This window comes from Pleurodeles waltl, chromosome 9, assembly GCF_031143425.1.
Source record: "Pleurodeles waltl isolate 20211129_DDA chromosome 9, aPleWal1.hap1.20221129, whole genome shotgun sequence".
NCBI lineage: Eukaryota > Metazoa > Chordata > Amphibia > Caudata > Salamandridae > Pleurodeles > Pleurodeles waltl.
Genome location: NC_090448.1, coordinates 964021289 through 964046782, shown reverse-complemented (window position 1 = coordinate 964046782; position 25494 = coordinate 964021289). Strand labels below are relative to the sequence as shown.

Below are 25494 nucleotides of genomic sequence, written 5' to 3'. Positions count from 1 at the left end.
TGTTGTGTTGTACCGTCATTATTGGCCTATGTGTATTCCTTCTCCAACATTAACGGCATATCTTGTTTGGAATGGATTTGGTCCTACATTGTTGGCATTCTTTAGGCTGCTTACCCTTTGTACACACCTTCTACTACAGCATTGTCCCATCATACATGGACAGGATGCTAAGTGAGACTTGTGTACTTTGTAGATTAACACATCTTCTTCTACTGGTTAAGTGATAGTATGCCTTCCATTCCCAGGCTTTGCTAGATTACATGACTTCCTCACACACATGACAGTACACCAGCCACAGCACGTGTGTCAGTGTCCTCCCCAAGTATCGGAGGGAGTCTCTCAGCTGTTCTTCCACATCCTTTGGTGAACATAGACATGCACTCACATCTGCATTCCACAACCTATGTCACGTTCACTATGAATGTATCTTGTTAGTGTGTGGCGAATTACAAAGCTATGATCATGGGAAATGCCACATGCAACATTTCTGTCTCCTTCTTCACCCATACAAGTTTGGATGGAACCGTGACATGTTTGGATATTGATAGACTTGCATGCTCATCCCAAATAGGATTGGCTGTGGGAGACCTAGACATTTTAGGGTTTTGGTCCCTGTATGTCATGTTCTCTTGGTCAGACATGTGAGTGTCATTGAGAGGTATGTTTTCATATGTCATGTGTGATAGTGTGATAGTGTCATACAGACTTTACTGGGTTACCTTGCAGATACAAACCAACCATTGTAGGTAATTACTAATCCTTTCCTATCTAGGCCATACACCAATACAGCAGTCTTCACATGTATTTCCAGATTAGCTGCAAGCATATGTCAAGACAACAAAATTGTGTGACGTATCTAAGAACGTACATTGGAAGTGCTACAGACTATGGGGGTCATTCTGACCTTGGCGGTCTCTTCGCAAGACTGCCGAGTTACCGCCGCGGTGAAGACCGCCGACCGCGGCGGTATGCCGCTGTGCGCATTCCGACCGCTGGGAGCGTTCCGCCGGAAAACCGCCAGCAGCCACACTGGCGGTCGGCGGGAAAGTGGAGACTGATCAACCTCCACCGCCACGCCAGCAGAACACCGCCCACAGAATTACAACCCACATTTCTGTGTGGCGGTCTTCTGTTGGCGGTCTTCTGTTGGCGGTCACCTCCCCATGGCTCCTGTCGCCTCCCGGAGGACCAACGCACAAGGTAAGTTGATCGTCCGTGAGGGGAGGGGGTGGGGGGGTGTTGTGTGATGTGTGCGTGCATGGGGGTGTGCGTGTGAGTGTGTAGAGGGGGTGTGTGAGTGCGTGCATGCGGGCGGGGAGTGCTGCTGTGCCTATGGGCAATGTGTGTAGTTCGGCGGGTGCGCATGTCGGCATGTATGTGTGCGGGTATGTGTCCCCGTTGTGTATGTGTGTGTGTAGGGGGTGTGTATATGTGCATGTTGGGGGTGTGTGCATGTCGGGGTGCGTGTATGTGCATGTCGGGGTGGGGGTGGGGAGGGGGTTCGTACCACCTCTGGGGGGTGGCAGGGGGGTGGAGGGTGTGGGGGGAGGACTCGGGGGGGCAGTGGGGGGTGGGGGAGACCCCTATCAGTGCCAGGGAAGGAATTCCCTGGCCCCGATAGTGCCTACCGCCATGGTTCGCATGGCGGTTCCCGACCGCCAGAAACCGCGGCGGTAAGCAGGGTCATGATACCGTTGGTGGTCTTGGGTCGACCGCCGGACCGGAGTGCGCAGACTCCAGCCCGTCGGTCATGACCGCCGTGGCTGTCGGAGTGGGGAAGTGGCGGTCGATCGCGGCGGTGACCGCCGCGGTCAGAATGCCATTTTTTTGACCGCCGGTCTGTTCGCGGTCCAACCGCCGCCTCTCCGCCGACCGCCAAGGTCAGAATGAGGGCCTATGTCTACATTCCAATCACACATTCATGTGGTGGTACATTCTCCTGGCTTTGGGGCATATTTGTGGAGAGTGGAGCAGCACCCATTGCTGCTCCACTTGTCTTGAGGCCCTTAGCGCATTCCACAGACAACATGTGTGTGCTATATTTGAGAGACAGCACACCATGTAGCAGGGTTGGGGTCATTGATATATTGTGCAGGGTTAGGGCCAAACTTTTGGCCCTAACCCTGACCAGTACATAATGGTCTATTGATACCAACAGTGTCCCCCCTTGTCACACTTGCTCACTGCTGGCGTTTCACTTATCGGCCTGAGATGTGACACAGTTTAGTTTCTTAGTTTCAAGAACACCATTTTGAATCACCCCCTACCATATGTATGCCCCCGCTGCATACATCTTGCCTGGTGTAGGCATGATGTGGCGCAAGGGCTTGGAATTGGTGCAATGCATACATTACGCCACTTAGTATTTCTGAGGTATGGATCTAGGCCTTAGAGAGACGCATTAGCATGAGTAATGTGACGCTGATGGAAGGCATGGAGGCACTAGACCCTCTTAAATCACAACCTATGTTCCAACATTCTTTGCAACTTTTGTGGTTTTTCCCTGCTCTCTGAGGTATGGGCAACTTACCAATGGTATATGAAGCAGATAATGAGTACGCCATGGACAATCTGGTGCAAAGTGATTTAATGGTGATATTTACAGGGTGATTTTTGTTGTACAGTGTCTAGGTGAAGAAGTTCAGTGTAATTTGTTGTCTCCTATCAACTCCTGCAGCAGTGTTTTGTTGTTCCCCCTTCACCTGTGCTGCACCACGTTATGCAAGATTGCACATTCAAGGATTATCCTTCATACCGTCGGTGGTGCATACAACAGGCTTCCTCCTGCCAGAACCAGGCACCTCAACCTTGACTTCAGGAGCCCAAATGTCCCCTTCACCACATATTCTGTGTCCTTCTTTGGCCTTCATTGTATGCCTGCTCTTCCTCCATTGTCAGGTTACCAAAAGGGGTCATGACCCATTGCTGGATGCCGTAACTTTGGTCGGCTGCAAAGGAATGTGAGAACATCAGTCAGTCATGCATATTTGTGGTTTCCTATATGCCATGGCAAATGTTAGTTTTAGGTGTAGTGGTGACTCAGACTTGCATCTGGTATTGTGTGTGTTCCTGTCTGGTTGAATGGTTGCATTGGTGTGTGGTGGGTTGTGCCTCAATGACCTGGTGATGGTCAAATTAATTCTGGACTTACAGCTCGACCATGCCAAATATGTGTTGTGTTGTCCATATTTGTGGCTGTGTCCTACCTTGAATGGACCTACCACCTCCTTGCACCACAATAGCGTCACTTGTATTGACACTATGGTAACCCTACAAGGCCAAACTCAGGCTACCATGTTTCCATGTGGCACTACGCATGCAGTGCGTCACTTAGTGACCCTTTGTGGCAGATTATGCCTGTGCCAGACATCATGTGTACAAGGGGGAGATTAACACAATATGAAGACTAGCAAAATTGGTGCAGAGGATTCTCCAAGGTTCCTAGGCATGATTTTTCACAGATACTTTAAACACCTGCACAGAGAACGCTTTAGGAGGGGTACACCATTTATTTGAATGGGTCCCTATGTACTGTGCATGAAATGGTCACGTATGTTGTCAGTACTCTTACAGAATCCATCACCCTACAGAAGACAACACCCAGCTGATCATCTCCCTCACCAAGGACTCCGCCTAGACCTACCTCCATGAAGGAATGAAGGCCATCGCCGAATGGATAAAGAGCAGCTGCCTCAAACTCAATTCCGACAAGACGGAAGTCCTCATCTTCGGCTTCACCCCCTCTGCATGGGATGACTCCTGGTGGCCTGCCACTCTCGGAGCCTCTCCGACTCCCACCGAGCATGCACACAACCTAGGATTCATCTTGGACTCCTCCTTATCCAGGACCCAGCAAGTCAACGTCATCTCCTCCTCCTGCTTCAACACCCTCTGCATGCTCCGAAAGATCTACAAATGGATACCGACCAAAACCAGAAGAACAGTCACCCAAGCCTTCGTAAGCAGCAAACTACACTATGGCAATGCCCTCTATGCACGAACCACGTCCAAACCTCAGAAGAAGCTGCAACACATCCTGAACGCCTCCACACGCCTCATCCTGGACATCCCCCGCCACTGCCACATCACAGGCCACCTGAGAAACCTGCACTGGCTCCCAGTCAACAAGAGATTCACCTTCAAACTCCTCACCCACGCTCACAAAGCACTGCACAACACCGGACCAGAATACCTCAACAGACGGCTCTCCTTCTACACCCCGACCCTGCATCTCTGTTCCGCCGACCTCGCAACCGTCCCAATCGTCCGCAGAACTACAACCGGCGGTAGATCATTCTTGCACCTCTCCGTCAAAACGTGGAACACTCTTCCCACCCACCTGCGCCAGACCAAAGACCTCCTTACCTTCAGGAAACTTCTCAAGACCTACTTGTTCGAGCAGTAGCAGCACCACCCCCTCTTCTCCCCCCTCAGTGCCTTGAGACCCTAACGGGTGAGTAGTGCGCTTTACAGATTCCTGAATGATTGATCAATGGCATCCATTGTCTTGACACTATTGCACCTACTCTGCGCCATGGTGCGCCGTAGAATGTATATGGAGCCCACATGGTGGCAGTAGGGTGTGGCAAAGTGGTACATTTACAGTGGCATTGCTGTCGGTGCTGCACCACTTTCCTGACTTGTGGCCTGCAGTTCCTTCACTTTAGACCTGCAGAACAGTGATGTTCTGGAACTTTGGACCTTCTTTGTGTGTTGTATGCCATGACACAAGTATTGTGCCCTGTATGTAGCATGTGAATCCCACCCTTGCACAAAGTGTTTTTGTTGCCAGTTGCTGGCTGACATCCATATATGCATGTGGATCATGGGCACAGTGTGGCTGTCAGAGTCACCAGATCCTCGGGGTCTGCGCCCGTTCCCAACATGTCCACCACAAGGCAGGTCCAATACTCTGACCAAAATGCCACAGAGTCTAAGAGAGTCCAAATGGGGAAAAGGGGATTAGGAAGGGAACAGCTGGGAAGGAGACCTGTAAGGAAGCAAAAGGTTAAAACACACAATATCAGGATTATATCATATTAATCTTTACTAGACTATGATTCTAAGCATTGTCATAATGTAACCATGGATAACTAAAACATAGACTAAAATAACTAGGCCTCAAGACGTCTGGATACCTGGGAAGGAATCAAGAATGATTAGTACAATTTCTCAATGAACATAATAATTAAATGTTACACATTGACTAGAAATAATAGAACCCTTCTAGAATGATGTTTTCAAAATCAAACATGGTCTTTTTGCATGAGGACAAGAAAATAATCTGAATTTTTTTTCTGGAAAACCATAGGAGTTGTATTAAGGGACTTATTATGCACATATAAATGTAACATCTAGAATTTTAACACTTAGTTTTAAATGCAGAAACATGAATTGTGCACATTGCTGATTTCCACAAGAATATGCAAATGCCATGAAATGATTGCACACACTGCAAGCGATCTGAAACATTAAGTTTTAATTGCAGGAATGAATCGCGCATCTTGCCGATTCAAATGTGACCCTGAAAATGCCAAGAAATGGTTGCGCACAATGCGTATCAAGAGATAAATGCAAGGAACATGAATCGCGCGTCTTGCCAATTCGAACGCCACCAAGTAACTGCCAAGAAATGGTTGCGCACAATGAATATCACGGGTAAACCCAAGGAATGAATCGCGCGTCTTGCCGATTCGAATGCCACCATGTAAATGTCAAGAAATGGTTGCGCACAATTAATATCACGGGGTAAACACAAGGAATGAATCGCGCGTCTTGCCGATTCAAATGCCATCATGTAAATGTCAAGAAATGGTTGCGCACAATTAATATCACGGGTTAAACACAAGGAATGAATCGCGCGTCTTGCCTATTCGAATGCCACCATGTAAATGTCAAGAAATGGTTGCCCACAATTAATATCACCGGTTAAACACAAGGAATGAATCGCGCGTCTTGCCGATTCGAATGCCACCATGTAATTGTCAAGAAATGGTTGCGCACAATGAATATCACGAGTTAAGCACAAGAAATGAATCGCGCATCTTGCCGATTCGAATGCCACCATGTAAGTGTCATGAAATGGTTGCGCACAGTGAATATCAGAAGAAGAAATGAATCGCGCGTCTTGCCGATTCGAATGCCACCATGTAAATGTCAAGAAATGGTAGTGCACAATGAATATCAAGGGTTAAACACGAGGAATGAATCGCGCGTCTTGCCGATTCAAATGCCACCATGTAACTGCCAAGAAATGGTAGCGCACAATGAATATCAAGAGTTAAACACGAGGAATGAATCGCACGTCTTGCCGATTCGAATATCAACATGTAAATGCCAGAAAAAAACAAAAGCACATTCACACGTATAAGGCAAAATCTATCAACTTGAAAATGAGGCCCAAGAACTCGGATGCCTTGGAAAACAGGATCGGGGGCCCAGCCCGACCTCCACCTTAGCGCCCTGATCAAGGATCACCAATGTAATGAAGGGCAAAGGCCTGGAACACCAATGTAGGCCTCCGGAACAGGAGCTCAGGAAGTTGCTGCTGCTCTGCACCGGGACCTCTGAATAGTGAGCACGTGGAGCTGGGCTGGCTCCCTTTTATAGAGTCTGGCCCAGCCCACAAACCACACCCAGTCATGCTGCAGAGAAAGCTTCTAGAAAGCCCTGGAAAGGGACCACACGCTGACATACTCTGAAAGCCTGCAGCAATACATTGCAAATGAACAGTATTTATAAGCACCTTGAATATAAGTCTTCAGGTTTAAACTCTGCAATTTAAAAGGTTAAACAACAGCATATCATCATAATGCATGAATTACGTTATCTCAGAAGTACTGGGTTTTTGCATTCCAGTCGCCCATAGAGCGCGCACTGCCCTGATGTTGACAGTACTCCCCTCTCCCAGGTGTGCTCTAGAGCCTGGCTTGTCTGGATTGAGACGATGAAAACGCCTCACAAGTATTGGAGCATGAATATCAGATGCGGAAACCCATGAGTTACTTTCAGGACCATAACCTTTCCACAAGATTAAGTACCATAGGTTACGCCCTCTTAGTTTGGAATCTAGCACCTTCTTGACTTCGTATTCCACTTACCCCTGTACTAGAACTGGAGCTGGATGAGGGCGGACCTTCTGGACTGTCTTTTTCAAAAGGGAAGTGTGGAACACTGGATGAATTCGTAATGACCTGGGTAATTGCGGTTTATAGGTCACAGGATTGATTTGTTGAAGGACCGTTTAGGGACCTATGAATTTTGGATTAAACATGTGCTTTTTCTATAGGGGTCATTACAACCCTGGCGGTCAAAGACCGCGAGGGCTGTTTTGGCGATTGCACCGCCAACAGGCTGGCGGTGCAATCTCCTGCCGCGGTCGCACCGCCGGGGCCGGCAGTTTCCCGCCACATTTGTCCCGGCGGTGATAATCCGCCAGGGCAGCGCTGCCCAGGGGATTACGAGTCCCCGACCGCCAGCCTTTTCCTGGCAGTTTGAACCGCCAGGAAAAGGCTGGCGGTATGGGGAGTCGGGGGGCCCCTGGGGGGCCACTGGAATGGGCAGTGCAGGGGCCCCCTGACAGGGCCCCATTCAGCTTTTCACTGTCTGCATAGCAGACAGTGAAAAGCGAGACGGGTGCAACTGCACCCGTCGCATGGCCGCAACACCGCCGGCTCCATTTGTTCCTGTGTTGCGGCCGAGATCCAGGTTTCCGCCCGCCGGCCCAGCGGGGATCTCAAAATGACCGCGGCGGGAGTGCGGACGCATTGGCGGCCACCCGGCGGTCAGATCTTGGCGGGCGGCTGAAGCCGCCCGCCAAGGTCATAATGAGGGCCTATATGTCTTGTAGAAAGCCACACTTTATCACTGGGTTGATACTGAGGTCCCTCAAGAAACAATGTTTCTTGTCGTAATGCTTTTTGTATTTTTGTTTGGCCTTTTCTCAATGCAGTTGAATCAATTTCTGGGTTTGGTGAAGATGTTTTCCAGAAATTGGAGGCAAATTGCGACCCTCGATCGGAGAGAATCATTTTCGGCAGCCCGTGATAACGGACCACTCTATTCAGTAAGATGGTTGCCAGTTCGCTGGAGGTGGGCAATTTCTTACAGGCAATGCAATGTCCATATTTCGTGAGACTATCTACTACCACAAGGATTACTGAATGTTATTGAACCACTGGTAGTCCTGTAATGAAGTCTAAAGAGATGTATTCCCAAGGTCGACATGGAGTTGGGAGTGGATGCAACAACCCTTTCGGTTTTGAATGACTTGTCTTAATGCGAGCACAGACTTCGCATTCGTTTACCATCGTATTGACGTCTTTTGTCAGAGTAGGCCACCAAAAGTAGCGTTGGATTAATTCAAGAGTTTTAGGAGTACCTGGATGGCCTGCCGTAGGTATAACATGCAACCAATGAATTACTAACTTGCGAAGCTTGGTAGTGGGCATGGACAAGCGAGCGCCATGGAAAGGTAGTCCTTACTTGATTGATCTTTTTGGATCTGCTTGAGCCCATGTCTGCCATTTCTCAATGGTGAAGGAATTACGGATGTCCTCAAAGAAATCTTCAGTTTTTATGATGCATAGGACTTTGTCTGGAGCAATGATAGTTCTGGAGGGTTGGACTGCAGGCAATGTGGTAGACTCTTGGCGGGACAAGGCATCAGCTTTGCGATTGTCTTTACGGACAGAATGTTACCACAAAATCAAATTCGGCAAAAAACAACATCCAGCGTAATTGCCGAGGAGTCAAAAGTCTGGCTGAACTCATGAACTGGAGATTGCGATGATCAGTATATACTGTGACAGTGTACTTGGCACCCAACAAATGATGTCTCCATTCTTTAAAGGTGTCACGAATCGCCAAAAGCTCTTTTTCAGCAATGACAGTTCTGTTCGGCCTCGTTCAGTTTTCGAGACATGTAAGCTACAGGATGAAGTTGGCCAGTGTCTTTGCTTCGTTGTGACAAGACTGCACCAATTGCCACATCCAAGGCATCGGCTTCCACTATGAATGGACGATCCACATCAGGGTGAGTCAAGACTGGGGCAGTGGAAAAAGCTTCTTTCAAAGTTGAAAAAGCTTGGTGAGCTTCTGGGGACCATACAAATTTTTCTTTCTTTCTCAATAACTTAGTGATTGGGGCCACTGTTTGAGAGAAATAGTTTATAAACCTGCGGTAAAAGTTTGCAAACCCTAGGAAACATTGTACATCTCGAACAGTCTTAGGAGTGGGCCAATCAGATACAGCGTGTACTTTCTTTTCTGCCATGACCACACCTTGAGGGGTAAGGATAACCCCTAAAAACTCAACTGTGGTAACATGAAACTCACATTTGGTTAGTTTGCAATACAAATGGTGCTTTCGAAGGGCTGTGAGAATTTTCTTGACATGTTGCACATGTTCGTTTTCATTGTCAGAGTAGATCAAAATGTCATCGATGTAGACTATTTCAAATATGTCAAGATACTCTCTAAGAACGTAATTCAGGAAAAATTGAAATGCAGCTGGAGCATTACACAGACCAAAAGGTTTGACGGTGTATTCAAAGAGGCCTTATCTTGTCTTGAACGCTGTTTTCCATTCATCGCCCTCCCTCATTCTGACTAAATAATAAGCACCTCATAAATCGAGCTTAGTGTAGATTTTAGCTTTCTTTACTTGTTCCAGCAAGACCGGAATCAGGGGCAAGGGGTATTTATTCTTGATGGTGACCTTGTTTAAACCCCTATAGTCAATACAAGTTCGAAGATCTCCATTCGCCTTAGGGACAAAAAACAAAGGAGAGGCTGCAGGAGACTTAGAAGGGCGGATGAAACCATTCTCCAAGAATTGATCTAGATACTTTCGTAAATGTTGATTCTCATGTTCTGACAGGGCGTATATACGACAGCTGGGGAGTATTGCACCTGGGATGACATCAATTTGACAATCATAAGGTCTATCAGGAGGCAAGTTTCCTGTTTCTTTTTCATCGAATACATCTTCATAGGATGAATACTGTTTGGGTAACTTAACTTTTTTCTCTGCTGCAGTGGCAATGTAAGAGTTGCAAACTTTGGTCACCTGAGATTTTTGGAAGCATTGTTCTTTACGTAGCGCTGAAGAGAACACGACCTTTCGTTCTGCCCAATTAATCTCAGGATTGTGATGAGTTAACCAGGGTAAGCCAAGGATAATTCCATACTGAGGAACATGGATCACGTCAAGGATGAGTTTCTCTTTATGTTTATTGCTTTGGTTCTTCCCCTCACAGATCACCAACAAGGTGACAGTCTGAAGAGTTACTGGGCCTCCAGTCAAGAGTTTTCCATCTACTGCTTGTATTATTTCAGGAGTTTTCTTCTCGATACATGGGATCCCCTATGCGCGGACCAATTAGGCGTCAACAAAGTTAACGGTAGCCCCAGAATCTACGAGGGCCTTCTTGAAATAGTTCTTTTTCTTTACTTGAACTTTTATGCCCAGCTTGAGATGTCTAGATTGTGAAGGGGTCACGGTGACACCCAAGAGCAACCCTTCTTTACATCTTGGGTGATTTAGTTTTCCGGCTCGACTTTTTATGGACAGGATCTTGTTTGCTCTTTGGTTTGATTGGACATTCTTTGACGAAATGACCCTTGCGCCCGCAATAAAGACATTGTCCATTCTTTCTACCTAGGTCCTTTTTGTCTTTGATCAAAGGCCTCCTGATTGTTCTGATTTCCATAGGTTCTGGCTTTCTTTATTTCTGAGTTCTTGATTCTCTATTATCGTGAACACGCCAGGAATATTTCTCAGTCTTTTTGCGTGTTCCCCTTCGTTCTGCTAAACGATGATCCAGTCTCAAAACGAGGTTTATCAGATCTTGACAGTCTGTAGGCTGCGGGTTTATTTGAGCTAGAATGTCTTTTAACTCCTCCTTGAGTCCCTTGTAGAACAAGGCTGCTTGCTTTTCTTCAGGCCAGGATGTCTCAGCTACCAGCCGATTAAAGTTGGCTAAATATGACACTAAATCCTGGTTACCTTGTGGCAAGTCTAATAGTTTACGATCTGCTGACAATGTTACAGTTCTACGATCAAATACTTGTTCAAACTCACAAACAAACTTTCGCCAATTGTAAAGCAGCGGACTGTCTTTACGCACAAGAGGAATTGCCCAAGTAGCTGCGTCCCCAGTCAGGTATGATAACAAAAAAGCCACTCTGGATTAAGCATCAGGAAAAGTGTGTGGTCGGCAGGTAAAATGCAGTTCCACTACAACCAGGAAAGATTGCGCTTTTCAAGGGGTCGCCTGAGAAACGTTCTGGAGGAGCTAGGGGAATGGCCGAAGGAACGTTGAGGGAAATGTTCGTAGGAGGATTACCTCCAGAAGCCTGCGAAGAAGGGCCAGGAAAAGACACACCTAAGGGATTTTGTTCCTTCTTCTCTACCTTTTCCTGTAACTGACTCACTCTCTCAGCTAGGCTAGCTGCTATATCTTTTGATGACACTACCTCTGCTTGGAGCTGCGTGATAGCCTTGACCAGCTCGTCCAATGTGGCCATGCTGAGAACACACGCAAACCAGGAGGGTAATTAATTAGTAGGCTCACTATTCTGTCAGAGTCACCAGATCCTCGGGGTCTGCGCACGTTCCCAACATGTCCACCACAAGACAGGTCCAATACTCTGACCAAAATTCCACAGAGTCCAAGTGGGGAAAAGGGGATTAGGAAGGAAACAGCTGGGAAGGAGACCTGTAAGGAAGCAAAAGGTTAAAACACACAATATCAGGATTATATCATATTAATCTTTACTAGACTATGATTCTAAGCATTGTCATAATGTAACCATGGATAACTTAAGCATGGACTAAAATAACTAGGCCTCAAGTCATCTGGATACCTGGGAAGGAATCAAGAATGATTAGTACAATTTCTCAATGAACATAATAATGAAATGTTACACATTGACTAGAAATATCAGAACCCTTCTAGAATGATGTTTTCAAAATCAAACATGGTCTTTTTGCATGAGGACAAGAAAATAATCTGAACGTTTTTTTTTAAAAACCCATAGGAGTTGTATTAAGGGACTTATTATGCGCATATAAATGTAACATCTAGAATTTTAACACTTAGTTTTAAATGCAGAAACATGAATCGCGCACATTGCTGATTTCCACAAGAATATGCAAATGCCATGAAATGATCGTGCACACTGCAAGTGATCTGAAACATTAAGTTTTAATTGCAGGAATGAATCGTGTGTCTTGCCGATTCAAATGTCACCATGAAAATGTCAAGAAATGGTTGCGCCCAATGCGTATAAAACGTTAAATGCAAGGAACATGAATCGCGCGTCTTGCCGAGTCGAACGCCACCAAGTAACTGCCAAGAAATGGTTGCGCACAATGACTATCACGGGTAAACCCAAGGAATGAATCGCGCGTCTTGCCGATTCGAATGCCACCATGTAAATGTCAAGAAATGGTTGCGCACAATGAATATCACGGGTTAAACACAAGGAATGAATCGCGCGTCTTACCGATTCGAATGCCACCATGTAAATGTCAAGAAATGGTTGCCCACAATTAATATCACGGGTTAAACACAAGGAATGAATCGCGCGTCTTGCCGATTCGAATGCCACCATGTAAGTGTCATGAAATGGTTGCGCACAATGAATATCATGAGTTAAGCACAAGAAATTAATCGCGCGTCTTGCCGATTCCAATGCCACCATGTAAATGCCATGACATGGTAGCGCACAATGAATATCATGAGTTAAGCACAAGAATTGAATCGCGCGTCTTGCCGATTCGAATGCCACCATGTAAATGTCAAGAAATGGTAGCGCACAATGAATATCAAGGGTTAAACATGAGGAATGAATTGCGCGTCTTGCCGATTCGAATGCCACCATGTAACTTCCAAGAAATGGTAGCGCACAATAAATATCAAGAGTTAAACACGAGGAATGAATCGCGCGTCTTGCCGATTCGAATATCAACATGTAAATGCCAGAAACAAACAAGAGCACATTCACACGTATAAGGCAAAATCTCTCAACATGAAAAATAGGCCCAAGAACTCGGATGCCTTCAAAAACGGGATTCGGGGGCCCAGCCCAACCTCTACCTTACCGCCCTGATCAAGGATCACCAATGTAATGAAGGGCAAAGGCCTGGAACACCAAAGTAGGCCTCCGGAACAGGAGCTCAGGAAGTTGCTGCTGCTCTGCACCTGGACCTCTGAACAGTGAGCAGATGGAGCTGGGCTGGTTCCCTTTTATAGAGTCTGGCCCAGCCCACAAACCACACCCAGTCATGCTGCAGAGAAAGCTTCTAGAAAGCCCTGGAAAGCGACCACACCCTGACATACTCTGAAAGCCTGCAGCAATACATTGCAAATGAACAGTATTTATAAGCACCTTGAATATAAGTCTTCAGGTTTAAACTCTGCAATGCAAAAGGTTAAACAACAGCATATTATCATAATGCATGAATTACGTTATCTCAGAAGTACTGGGTTTTTGCATTCCAGTCACCTGTAGAGCGCGCACTGCCCTGATGTTGACAGTGGCACAGTCCCCGGTACATTGTCAGTAGTCCAGCTTCCACAGTCCCCTGTTGGTACTCTGGTATCGTGTTAGGGAGTTGTGGAATTAACAGGTATGATTGTGGGTGTGCTGTGAGGTGTCCTTCCTTACACATGCTTTTTCACAGTGCGTGATGTGTTACTATGTGTGAAGCACAATGCACCAGACAGGTGAAGGTAAACACAGTGGGTATGTCTGGTATGTTTTGGTGATATGTAGTTGGTGATGGCAACGCTTAGATGGCATTTGATATTGGTGCATCCAGTGGCTTCCAGACCATGACAAATCTAGGGCAGTGCCTATATGTGACTTTCTTTACATTGACATGGCCAATGCCATCCACATAGCTAAGCTATTCCCTGTTAGGTGTTATGTGTGAGGGATCTGTATTTAGTTGTCAACTTGTGGACACTTGTTGTGGATTTGGCCCAGCTTTTGTATGCAAAGGGGACATAGCTTCAGCTGTCCTTCACACAGTGTATCAGTTAGGTTGTGCCTGTATGGTAGTGCATGTGTGTGTGATGCGGTGTATTGTGGCATGTGGCATATGTGTTGTTGTCTGTACATCCGTGTTCCCCTGTCCATGTGTATTTAGTGTGATGTATGTATTGTTTGTCCTTCAAGTTTGGTATGTTGTCTGTGTAGTAATTGGTGTGGTGGCTTACCTACGAGTAGCCCATTGCCATATTGCCCATCCTGGAACCGCTCATTGATGGTGGAGTGCTAAAATATGTAGGCACCATGCAGGCTGCTGGAATATTTGGCTAGGATATTTGTGAAGAGCCCGCTGTGGTCCACAATGGCCTGCACATTCATAGAAGGGGTGTGTTTGCGGATCCTGTGGACGTGTTCTATTGTAGTAGGTGGCACAAGTTGGACATAGGTTCAGTCCATTGCATCCAGCGCATGTGGGAACCCAGCGATTTGGCAGAAACCTTGCTTGGTCTCCTGCTGCATTTGTTGGGTGGTGGGGAACCAGATGTGGTGGGGTGTGAGGCGCATGATTGTGACCAGAACCTTTGGAAGGAAGGCCTAGAAGGATGGCTGGGAGATACTACCCACTTGTGCCCCGGTTATCTAGAACGATCCTGACACCAGCATCTGGAGGACAGCCAGGAGTTTGGTCATGGATGGAATAGTTGTTGGAGTTTCCACCCTTGCAGTGATGTCTGGAGCAATGTGGTGCAGTGGACGTACAATTGACTCCTGCTTCAAACGGCAGAGTTTGATGACATCTTGTTCCCTGTGCGCAAGGGTGGTTGTGTGCTGTTGAGATATCCTCTCCCACCTTCTATGCTGCCTTTGTGGCTGCTATGTATTGTTTGGGGTTGCTGCGGTGGTGCTGGTAGGACATGTTGTTGTCGCTGTTGTCTATGTCGTGTGCCGAGCTGGAGCAATAACAGATCCATGTTGTCCAGGGGGTTGCTAATGTTCCATCTGTTTGTTTTCCTTATGCGGTAATGTGTAGGCCTCATTTTAACACCTGGTCTAACCAGGTGTTAAATTTTGACACTAATCAGACTTAGCGTAGTTTTTTTGGACCGGTTCCTTAACATGCATTGTTTTTGCATCGGCAGTAAATATGGCGCTAGAGGGCTAGCGTCATTTTTTGGAAGGAAACGCCTACCTTGCATATCATTGTTGCTAAATGATGCAAGATGGGGTGGCACTCCCAAAAAATGTTGTTAACTCTGAAATGTTGTTGCTTTTTTCCCATTCCTAATGTGAAGAAACAATGAGCTACTTCTTTTAGCTTAAACGGACTTTTGAACGTTTTATGGTCGCATTCCTAATAGGAAAACATTTCTAATTAAAACAGCCCTTGTCCTTAAAGGGACAGGTGCTGTATATAAAAACTTTCTGCTAGGAATGACATTGGGCAATCATGTGGTTGTCCCTAGGCATCTGTCTGCCTCTCCTAGGGCCATCAGTAACCCTGCCCTTTCAAAGCTGTTAACACCCCACCTCAGGAGTCAGTGAAAGCTAAATGGTTTGTTTTTCCATCATTGTAGTCACAAACCATGAATACATCCTATTGAGACTTGGAGACAGGGGGTGCTGCCTCTTTCAATAAACTCCCCTGTTTGTGATACAGGAGTGTTCATGAAAGGGAAGGCCGAGCTTGTCCACAGTCAAGATTGCAGTTTACATTTAGCGCTCCGGAAGTGGAGGATGAAATCAGAGACTCTGTGGGTGCCCTGGGCAAACTGCACCTCTTGAATACAGATTCAGAGAGAGGAGAGAGTTGGGCCACATGAGTTCCATCTCTGATCAGCCTTCATCTAGGTTTGATCGGTGCTTAGGGTTCTGTGCCCAGTACTGTGCCATAGCACCGAGTTGACAGCCAGAACCTGTGATTGGTCATGGCATGCTGCTGGAAAGGTTGAGAAGTCTGGGCTCCATCAGGTGAGCAGAGGAGGGTTTGACACTGCAGCCATCTCCCTTCCATGGCTGTGGACAGACACAAAAACATCACAACTGACAGCGCGCTGCCACACCTGAGTCTGGATTCTCCCACAAGCTGACTTCCTTTCATGCACAAGACCTCTCAGCTCCCAGAGGACACACAGAATCGGAATTCACGCTATGTGGCCGGACTGGCAGAGATACCCACTATGACCTGCAGATTAGTTTTAAGGCAGCATAAGTGGGGAATAACTACTAGAATCCCCTCAGCCAACTATGGGACAGGTGAACTGAAACTAACATTGATGAGCCCCTGGGTGCTGTAGCACAATGTCCCAGGTTGTGTCAGAGACTGAATAGACTGTGGCCATGTTTCTGGTCACGTCCATGCTTGCTGATGTTCTACACATTCCTCTAAGAGATGTGACGGCCTAAAGAGACCTCCTTGACCCATTTTCTTCTACATTTTAGGCACCCTGCATTAGAGGGATAATCTGTCACTCCTACATCAGAAGACAATGCATTACAATGACTGTTGGTGCCAACAGTAGTTGTCATTCTAAGGGGAGAGTGCAAACAGTTAAAATGGTGGTGATATTGCTCTGTATTTACATCCTCAGAATGTTACCAGAGATATTGACAAAATATATAATCCTTTATTTGGGACTTTAAGAAACCAAGACTGGGAGCCTCCTAACTCCTAATCATACCCCCGAAAATGGACAACAATTGGGAGGTGAGGGATAGGATTACTACACATAGTCATACAGTCACGTCCTACGTTTATATCATCTGGCATTCAAACTCCCACAATCAGGTGAAACCTCCTTGGGCAATGATAGAATTGCAATTGCTTGATGATGAGCGATTTCTCTTATCTACACTCCTAAAGCACATACAGCAGCACTAGCAACCCCATCATATGGTCAACTATCATGACACAGAGAGCAACACAAACACTTATGGTTATACCTATGGCTTCATGACCGAGACCATGTTTTCTGAAATTACAGTATCAGGATAGATGGTTCGACTGTTTCCTGACTGACATAGTCAGCCGCTATTATTAATGCAGTTGACCAGCTAATACATCTAGGAATTGAGGGATGAGTTCGGACTTGAGCAAACCCAACACATAAAATATTCCCAAATTTCAGCTCAGATTAGGCACCAAATTAAGACCAAAACCCTACAAGTGAACCACATATTTGATACTTGACAATTTACTGAGATGGAGCCAATATAGAGGGGTAGTTTTGAATTTATAAGAGATAACAATCGCCGCTCTCTTTTCTGCCCCTCCAAAAAACACACTTTAGCAAAAATGTCAATCTTTCCTACATCCCAACTACTCAGACAGAGACAGATGATGTAGGCCTCAGAGAGGCCAGATTGAAGTTTAGATACTTTAAAGACCTCCAAAACTGGCATTGGTCACACCACAGACTGAAGAAGGCAGGGGTGCTCTGGAAGTCCCTGTGTTGGAGATGTGCACAGTCTTACTGTGACTTATACCATATTTGATGGCCTGGGCCATCCTTGACCCCATGCTGGGCAAAGGTCTGGACAACTCTGCCAACAGTAAGAATCCGATTGCGCTCACCAGTAGGCTGCTCCATCTTCATGTCACTATGGATTGTGGATCAACCAGGTCGGACATCCCATCAATTTACATGGCAAGAAGTGCATTGGTGACAACTAAGGTGTGTATTCTTACACACTGGCGCTCCCTATGTCAACTGGGGGTATAGTGTTGATTGAGATAAATGAAATGGCATATCACAAACCTTTAATAGATAGGCTGGAGTCAAAATGAACACCTTCCTTGACGTATGGTGGCCATTTTTGGAGTGTGATAGGGATCACTGAATGAGAAGGCCAAATGTATCTCGGCATAGTCTTTGGACATTGTAACAAGACCCTAAAGCTGATTAGAAAAATGCTAGACTTGCGTAACATATAAATATATTTCAACAGGGCAGATTGATGCCCGACAATGAAGTGTTGCTTAAAATGAATGTTTTTTACTTAACTACAAGAGGGATAAATAGAAGTAGGTGAACTTATAGTTGACAATGTTTGCGGCTGTCCCTCACCAGGGTCTAACTGGCGTATCAGACTGTGGGCCGATTTTACGGAGGTTTGTGGGCCTGTTTTGTGGTCTGGTGGGCGTTTTTTACTATTTTTTTCAATTATCACCACAAACATTGCCTGTAGCAAGCACAAATTCATGTAGTCTCCCATAGTTTGCAAGACACCTATACAACGTGCCTTCACCAGTTCAAAACTGGCCTGTTTGCAAAAATGTTTTGCCAATTTTATTATGGTGCCCAGGCCAACTTTTAGTTCCAGTCCGATACTGGCTCTCACCTATGCTACCCATGTTGTGAGGGGCACACAAGACCCTATACGCGTATTCCATGCATGACTTTTTTCTGCATTCTTTTCTGTTATTGATGTTGCGAGTTTAGGTGGGCCAGTCATTGGCTATTATGTTTCATCTCTGTGCAGAGGCATAACACAAAATGATGCTCCCACATCTCCCGCACCCCCAGCTCCCCCCCAGCCCACCCACCCCCCTTCGCAGAGTGTGATAAGGGGCCATTGACTCTAGCCATATCTCACAGATATTAATTGACCTAGGGCTGAATGGGGTTCTCTTTAAGAGCCCCCCATGCGCCGCAGGGGCTTCATGGTTCTGCGTTACTCCCCAGTCTGCGTGATCGATGCTACCATGTACTAAAAGAATTCAATGAACAAAGGTTTACAAATAGCATCATAAAATACCTTTTTCTTTTAGGAGGAAAAGGGATTTGCTGAACTGTAAAGAGGAGTTCTGCATTTACAAGCCTTATGTTTTTACAATTCACAAATCTTGTGACTGCCAAAAATTCTTTGTATCTCAGACTGGGTGTATTTTTTTTGCATTTAAAGTGTCTTAACGGAACCGATTTTCCCCCAGACTTGGGAAGAGAAGCCATAAACTAGGTCGCAGCATGAAACGCTGCTTTGCATTAGTTTGCATCCAGTGGGCGTTACATAGGTGGTAAAATGGCGTACCCATGCTATCACATATGCTTTTTGACTTTAAACCTTATTCTCAAACATCAGAAGAAAGGGTTTAGTGCCAAAAATTAATGCCGCTGAAAAGCAGGCGTAAACAGACAAATCTTTTCATTTCTCTGTGCTTTTCCCACTTTACATGTGTGCTGCATGATACAGCAAAGCATTTCCACTTGTCTAGGCATAGTATTTTGTATAGGAAGGATACTCTTCCTGTATAAAACCTATCCTAGACTCACGCACACACCCTTGCACTATGGCGAAAAGGTGTGTGCGTGGTGCTCCGCAGCTGAAATCAGCACCGGCATAGGGAAAGGCGAAGAGAGTGCCATTTCTATGTATATATGGTGCTCTCCTGCTCCCTCCTTGTCATCCAACACAACACGGCGCAGTGACCTCTCAGAATCTGTGCCCTAGTTTGCTCGTTACTCAGTATTTGCTTATTGAATGTGTGTTTAATGTCCTCTGAAAATGTTGATGAAATAATTTGAGGTCATTGTTGTTTATGTTTAAAATTCATTCTTTGAGCTTGCAGATCATTCAGTTTGGTTGCCTTCTCATATATGTATTTTTTTTCCCCGCTATAATTTAGAAATCTGGAGTCTGTGATGTGTAACCAGACCACCAGCCACAGCGTCCCTCAGAAGAGGTCACTGAGAAATATGAACGGTCCTTTCTATCAAGACTACATGGATGAGGACGCAGGAAGAGCAGAAACCGCTCAGGAGGAGGATGCAAAGCTTCGGGATTTCCATGGCAACTCACAGTATTACGTCTTCTATGAAGAGCAGGGGGATGGGGATGTGGGTTTTGGCCTAGAGCTCAAGAATCCACAGGAGGAAAACATCCAGGCATTTGTCAACCATTATGACTATACAGTCTGTGGAGGAAAAGATGATATTGTTTGCAAACCAGAGCCTGAAGCATTCAACCCCTGCGAGGACATTATGGGCTTCAGCTTTCTGAGAATCGTGGTCTGGTTTGTCAACCTCCTGGCCATTCTGGGCAATGCTTTTGTCTTGTTCATCTTAATCACAAGCCACTACAAGCTGACTGTGCCTCGCTTCCTGATGTGCAACTTGGCCTTTGCAGACTTCTGCATGGGCATTTACCTTCTGTTAATTGCCTCTGTCGACCTTTATACCCGAACAGAATATTATAACCACGCCATAGACTGGCAGACCGGGCCCGGCTGCGGTGCTGCAGGCTTTTTTACCGTTTTCGCAAGTGAACTCTCTGTGTACACCCTGACTGCCATCACGTTGGAACGCTGGTACGCTATTACATTTGCTATGCGGTTGGATAGGAAGATTCGGCTGCGGCATGCATCAGCCGTTATGCTTGGGGGCTGGATTTTTTGCTTTTTCCTGGCCATGCTGCCACTGGGTGGCATCAGTAGTTACGTCAAAGTTAGCATCTGCCTACCCATGGATAATGAAACTGCTCTTGCACAGGGATACATCGTCTTCGTCCTTATGCTGAATATCATAGCTTTTTTCATTATCTGTGCATGTTACATCAAAATATACGTCACGGTCCACAACCCACAGTACACATCGGGGGATAAAGACACAAAGATTGCCAAAAGGATGGCAGTATTAATCTTTACTGACTTCATGTGCATGGCTCCAATCTCCTTTTATGCCCTATCGGCTATCATGAACAAGCCTCTAATCACAGTTTCCAAGTCTAAGATCCTGCTGGTCCTTTTCTATCCCCTCAACTCGTGTGCCAACCCCTTTCTATATGCCATTTTCACCAAGACCTTCAGAAGGGATGTCTTCATCTTGCTGAGCAAGTTTGGTATCTGTGAGCATCAGGCTCAGATCTACAGGGGTCAAACCGTTTCGGCCAAAAATAGCAGTGGGTCCTTTGGACAGAGGGGAAGTGGTGGAACTGGTCATACACTGACCAACATGCATGATTTTCCGAGTCACGACCAGCATGGCAACTACCACCCAGCATCTACTCAAGATGTAAACATCACTGAGAACTACAAGATGACCGTATTGTAATAGTTTAAGACAACATAAGGCTGTAGATAATAAAGTGATAAGCCTTTGTTACATGTCTGTCCCAGAAAGAAAAATGATTGGGTTACATGTTTCTTTAATTTGTTATTTTGAACAGGTTAACATAATAGGCTTACTTCTGTACCGGGAAGCAACCTGCATGATTTCTTTAGGGCCAATAGGTGCAGCCATGTCTATGTAGCTCCATTATTTCAACATTGATCTATAATACAACTAAATAATGCAAGCTTAAGTTTTCTTATCCCGCTTTCAAGAGAGGCCCAGTGAGCACTTGTTCTTGACAGTTTTCTTTTGCTTTTGGCCTGATGAATTTGCGTTTGTCCAAGAAAGCCTACAAAGTTTTTACGTTTGATGAACTTTGGTCACTTATGAACTAAATAAGGAGCTTTTTGGGACCAGAACATAAACAACATCTGAAAGCTCAATCTCATTCTAAACTGTACCCAAACTCCCTAAGATACATGACAAGGAAATTACTGCACCTAAGACCTACTGGCTAAAATTTCTTTAGCGCTTTCCTGAATTGAACATGGTTGGGAAGACACACAGGCCACAGAGAGTGTTACTAGTCTGCAAATATCTGGTTTCCTTCATTATTAAAGCAAGATTTTGATAAAGCCAGGGGACTTTGGTTGCTGGAATGGAAATTATTTTCAAGAAAAATGCAGAGTAATATATATATATATTGTGTGGATTGAATGTATTCATTTAAAATGAGGTACGGTTTGATCTTTGTGGTAAATGTTCCTTTGTTACAAGGGAATCAACTGTCCTGATCAAGTTTGCTAAGATACTTTGCATTTTGGAAAAGAAGCCAAAACATCCTTCCAAATACCAGACGAGTGAAAAGCTGAATTGTTATGCAAGGGTACCCATGCCCGGTAATGAGCATGCATCTTATGACACAACAATTTCCAAACACAGAACATCTGCACAAAGAGACTGAACGTATTTACACTAGCGAAAAAAATACTTAAAAACAGTCAAGCATGTTCGGGAGTAAGTATTGAAGCATGCGGCTCTGAAGAGTGGTTGAATAGTGCTTCTGTTGAGGGTATTGGTATCTCAAATATTGCATATATCTTGACAGGACGGCGTACTTACTTTAGGAATGACCGCCATAATTTTGTGTCTGTGAATAAATCATTGGTCAGTCTTAGCCATTCCCTGAATATGTGGCTGAAAATATTAAAGCAGGTAAGAAGAAGGAGAATAAACATGTCATGTTTCTCTTTGTTCATGCGCCATCAAGATAATTCTGAAACGTTTTTGATATTGATGGTAAATAAGAACCAACAAGCTCATTCAATCTTCATGATTGCTTGAGTACTGTACCACTCTAGACTATCCTCGGTCTATAGTCCCGTTTTGTATCTGACAATATGATTTCTGCTCCTTGCCTAAAGCAGACCTTGCCAATTGTGGTACTGAGATTTCACCGCTATTGCTGAGAAACCCATTTTTTAGGTCTGGCTTTAGCTGTCTGGTCTGCCTCGTAGACGTTCTAGTTATTCTCACATTTTAAGCATAAAAAAACATAGAAAATCACCTGTTATAGTTAGAGTTATCTCAAGTAACTATAGCTTGTGCCCTAAGGTAACTAAAACTTCCTCCTCCCCCCCCCCATGCACTGCTAAATACCCTACAAATTACGGCACTCATGACATCTTTGATAAGATGTCATGAGTGCCGTAACTTGTGGGGAAATTAGCAGTGCATGGTGAGGGCACGAGTTATAGTTACCTTACGGCAGTGTTCCCCAACCCCAGGGCCGCGGACCGGTGCCGGTCCGTGGATCAATCGGCACCGGGCCTCCCCACTGTGGCGGGCGATAAATGTTTGATAATTTTTCCGTGGCCCGCTTGTCACACAATGGGACAAGCGGGCCACGGAAAAATTATCAAACATTTACCGGTCCGCGGCGATAAAAAGGTTGGACAATACTGCCTTAGGGCACCACTTATAGTTACTCGAGATACCTCTAACTATAACCAGTGAGCTTCTATTGTTTTGTACATTTAAAATGTGAACCTAACTATAACATCCCTGTAACCTTTGTTTTTTTAAGCAAATTCCTATGGTTTTTTAATTCGATTTCCCTAATTTCTATGTTTTTTTAACATAAAGTAATTTTCATGATTACACGTTAATCCAACCACCACTGAAGGTCGTGCACCTGAGGCCACGCCATACAGCCAACCACTAAAACAACCCAACTCCGTGGTGCATATGGCCCTCAGGGGTTGACCCCTGCGACCAACCCCTATAACCACCCAACCCTGCGCTGCATACGGCCTATGGCCAGACGCAGTGGCCAACACTCCTAGCCACCCAACCCCACTCTGCACACGGCCTTTGTCTCTCTGGGTGTGAGCATAGGTGTGACAGGGTGTATCTTGGTGTGAGAGTGGCTGTGAGAGTATCTGGGTGTGAGAGTGGGTGAGTCTGTGTCCTAGTGAGTCTGTGACTGGGTGTGTCAGTGTCTGTGTGGGTCTGTGAGTCAGTACGTGAGGGTTTCAGTAGGTCTGTGAGTGGGTGTGTGAGAGTCTGGGTGGTCTGTGAGTGGGTGCATGAGTGTCTGAGTGGGTCTGTGAGTCGGTGCCCAAGGGTCTGAGTTAATGTGTGATTGGGAGAAAGAGATTTACAGAGAGAGAGAGAGAGAGAGAGAGAGAGAGAGAGAGAGAGAGAGAGAGAGAGAGAGAGAGAGAAAGAGAGTGAGAGGGAGAAAGATAGAGAATTTTTTAGGCTTTGATGAATGATATACTTAGAATTAGATATTTCTGGACAAATTGAAAAGAAAAATGTATTTGTCGATTAAAATGAGTGAGATCACATTTCAGTATGAACCTTAAACTTTTGAAGCTTAAAAGAAATTAAAGGAAGAAAATGATCATGGGCACACCTCGAGAAGAACCCTCAATTTTCAGTGTGATGGTCTATGACCTTAACCATTAGGCCATGGGTGATTCCTTACTGTTTTGCTTCCAGACATACCTATGACAGTCAACCCATACATGTAATTGGAAAGAAGCGTGAATGTTCCATCACTAGGAAAGTTTAACAGTCAAAACACTAGTAAATAAACAAACACACTGCCAATCGATACTAGGATTTGAACCTTCAGCCTACTGGGTGACAGCACACGACATTGACAATTAGGCTGGAAGTGACTAGGTTGTGCTCTGTATCCAAACATAACTATAACTTTTGTACCAAATATCTTGTAAGTGTAACTCTGTGAAGTCATTGCATGGAGAGATGACTGCTATGACAATCTCTCTCTTTCCTTCTTCCATCCCATTATGGGAAGGAAGTGAGAAGGAGAGAGTGACAGGACCGCGGGTGAAGCCTCCAGGCACCCGCGGTCCGAGCCGACTCCCCACATCCTGAGGGAGACAGCATTGCTCCCACAAGCAGGGAGCTGCTTTAAATAGCAGTTCCCTGCTTGTGGGAGTAATGTTTTAATCTATTTCCAAGCACGTATATTAGCGTGCAGGGAAACAGATGGAAACTCCACTTTCTGCCAGCAGGAGCTGTTTGACAGCTCCCGCCAGAAAGCAGACTTTGTTTGCTTTTGCTAGGTGGGAGCTGTCAGCTCCCACCAAGCAAAAGCAAACAGCTATTCCCGGGGGTGGGTACTTAGGGACATAGCAGGAGCCAGCCCTGGGGGTGGTGGTCCCCAAGGCCAACTATGTCTCCCCATGGGGGGCCCGCTCCAACAAGTATTGCCCCAGGGAGGTGGTGGGCCGCGAAACAGACCCCCCTCATTACTGTATTTTAGCCCCCAGGTAGGTGGCAGTCACCGGGGCTGCAGGTGGGCACGTCACCCCCAAGCCTTCTATTTCTTTAAAGACCCAGGAAGGTGACGGTCCCCGGGGCTGTGTGGGGGACTTTGCAACTCCCTTGCATTATATTTCTTGAAAGCCCTGGGAGGTGGGGGTCCCTTGTGCTGCGAGTGGGCGCACAGCCCCTTCTCACTGTATTTCTTGAAAGCCCCATGGAGGTCACAGTCCCCAGGGCTGCAGGGGCCCACACAGCCCCAGCATTATATTTGTTTTAAGCCCCGGGGAGATGGCGGTTTCCGGCGCTGTGGGGGGCATGCAGCCCACCTGTATTGTATTTCTTGAAAGTCCCAGGAAGGTGGTAGTCCCTGAGGGTGTGGGGGGCCGCGCAGCCCTGCATTGTATTTCTTTAATGCCCCCATGAGGTTGTGGTCCCCGTGGCTGGGGTGGGCCACATGCCCCACTCGCATTCGATTTGTTTAAAGCCCTAGGGAAGTGTTGGTCCCCGGGGCTGCGGGGGCCAGGCGGGTCCCCCAAATTCAAAATATCAATGCCCCCGGGACCAAGCCTACCGGGGGGGCTTCTTAAAAACAAATCTGGCAGCCCTCGCTTGTTGTTTTTTAAATTACCTGTGAATTTGGTGTCTT

The 25494-nt window shown here is 46.0% G+C and overlaps 1 protein-coding gene across 2 annotated transcripts in view; it reads left to right on the top strand.

Annotated features, from left to right (window-relative positions):
- Positions 1-22276, top strand: part of TSHR (thyroid stimulating hormone receptor) — a 658981-nt gene extending 636705 nt beyond the window's left edge. For both annotated transcript variants that reach the window (XM_069208364.1, XM_069208363.1), the window contains one exon: positions 19625-22276. In XM_069208364.1, coding sequence (XP_069064465.1) covers positions 19625-21047 — 1423 coding nt within the window. In that variant the 3' untranslated portion in view covers positions 21048-22276. The remainder of the gene's footprint in view (positions 1-19624) is intronic.
- Positions 22277-25494: the final 3218 nt, after the last annotated feature.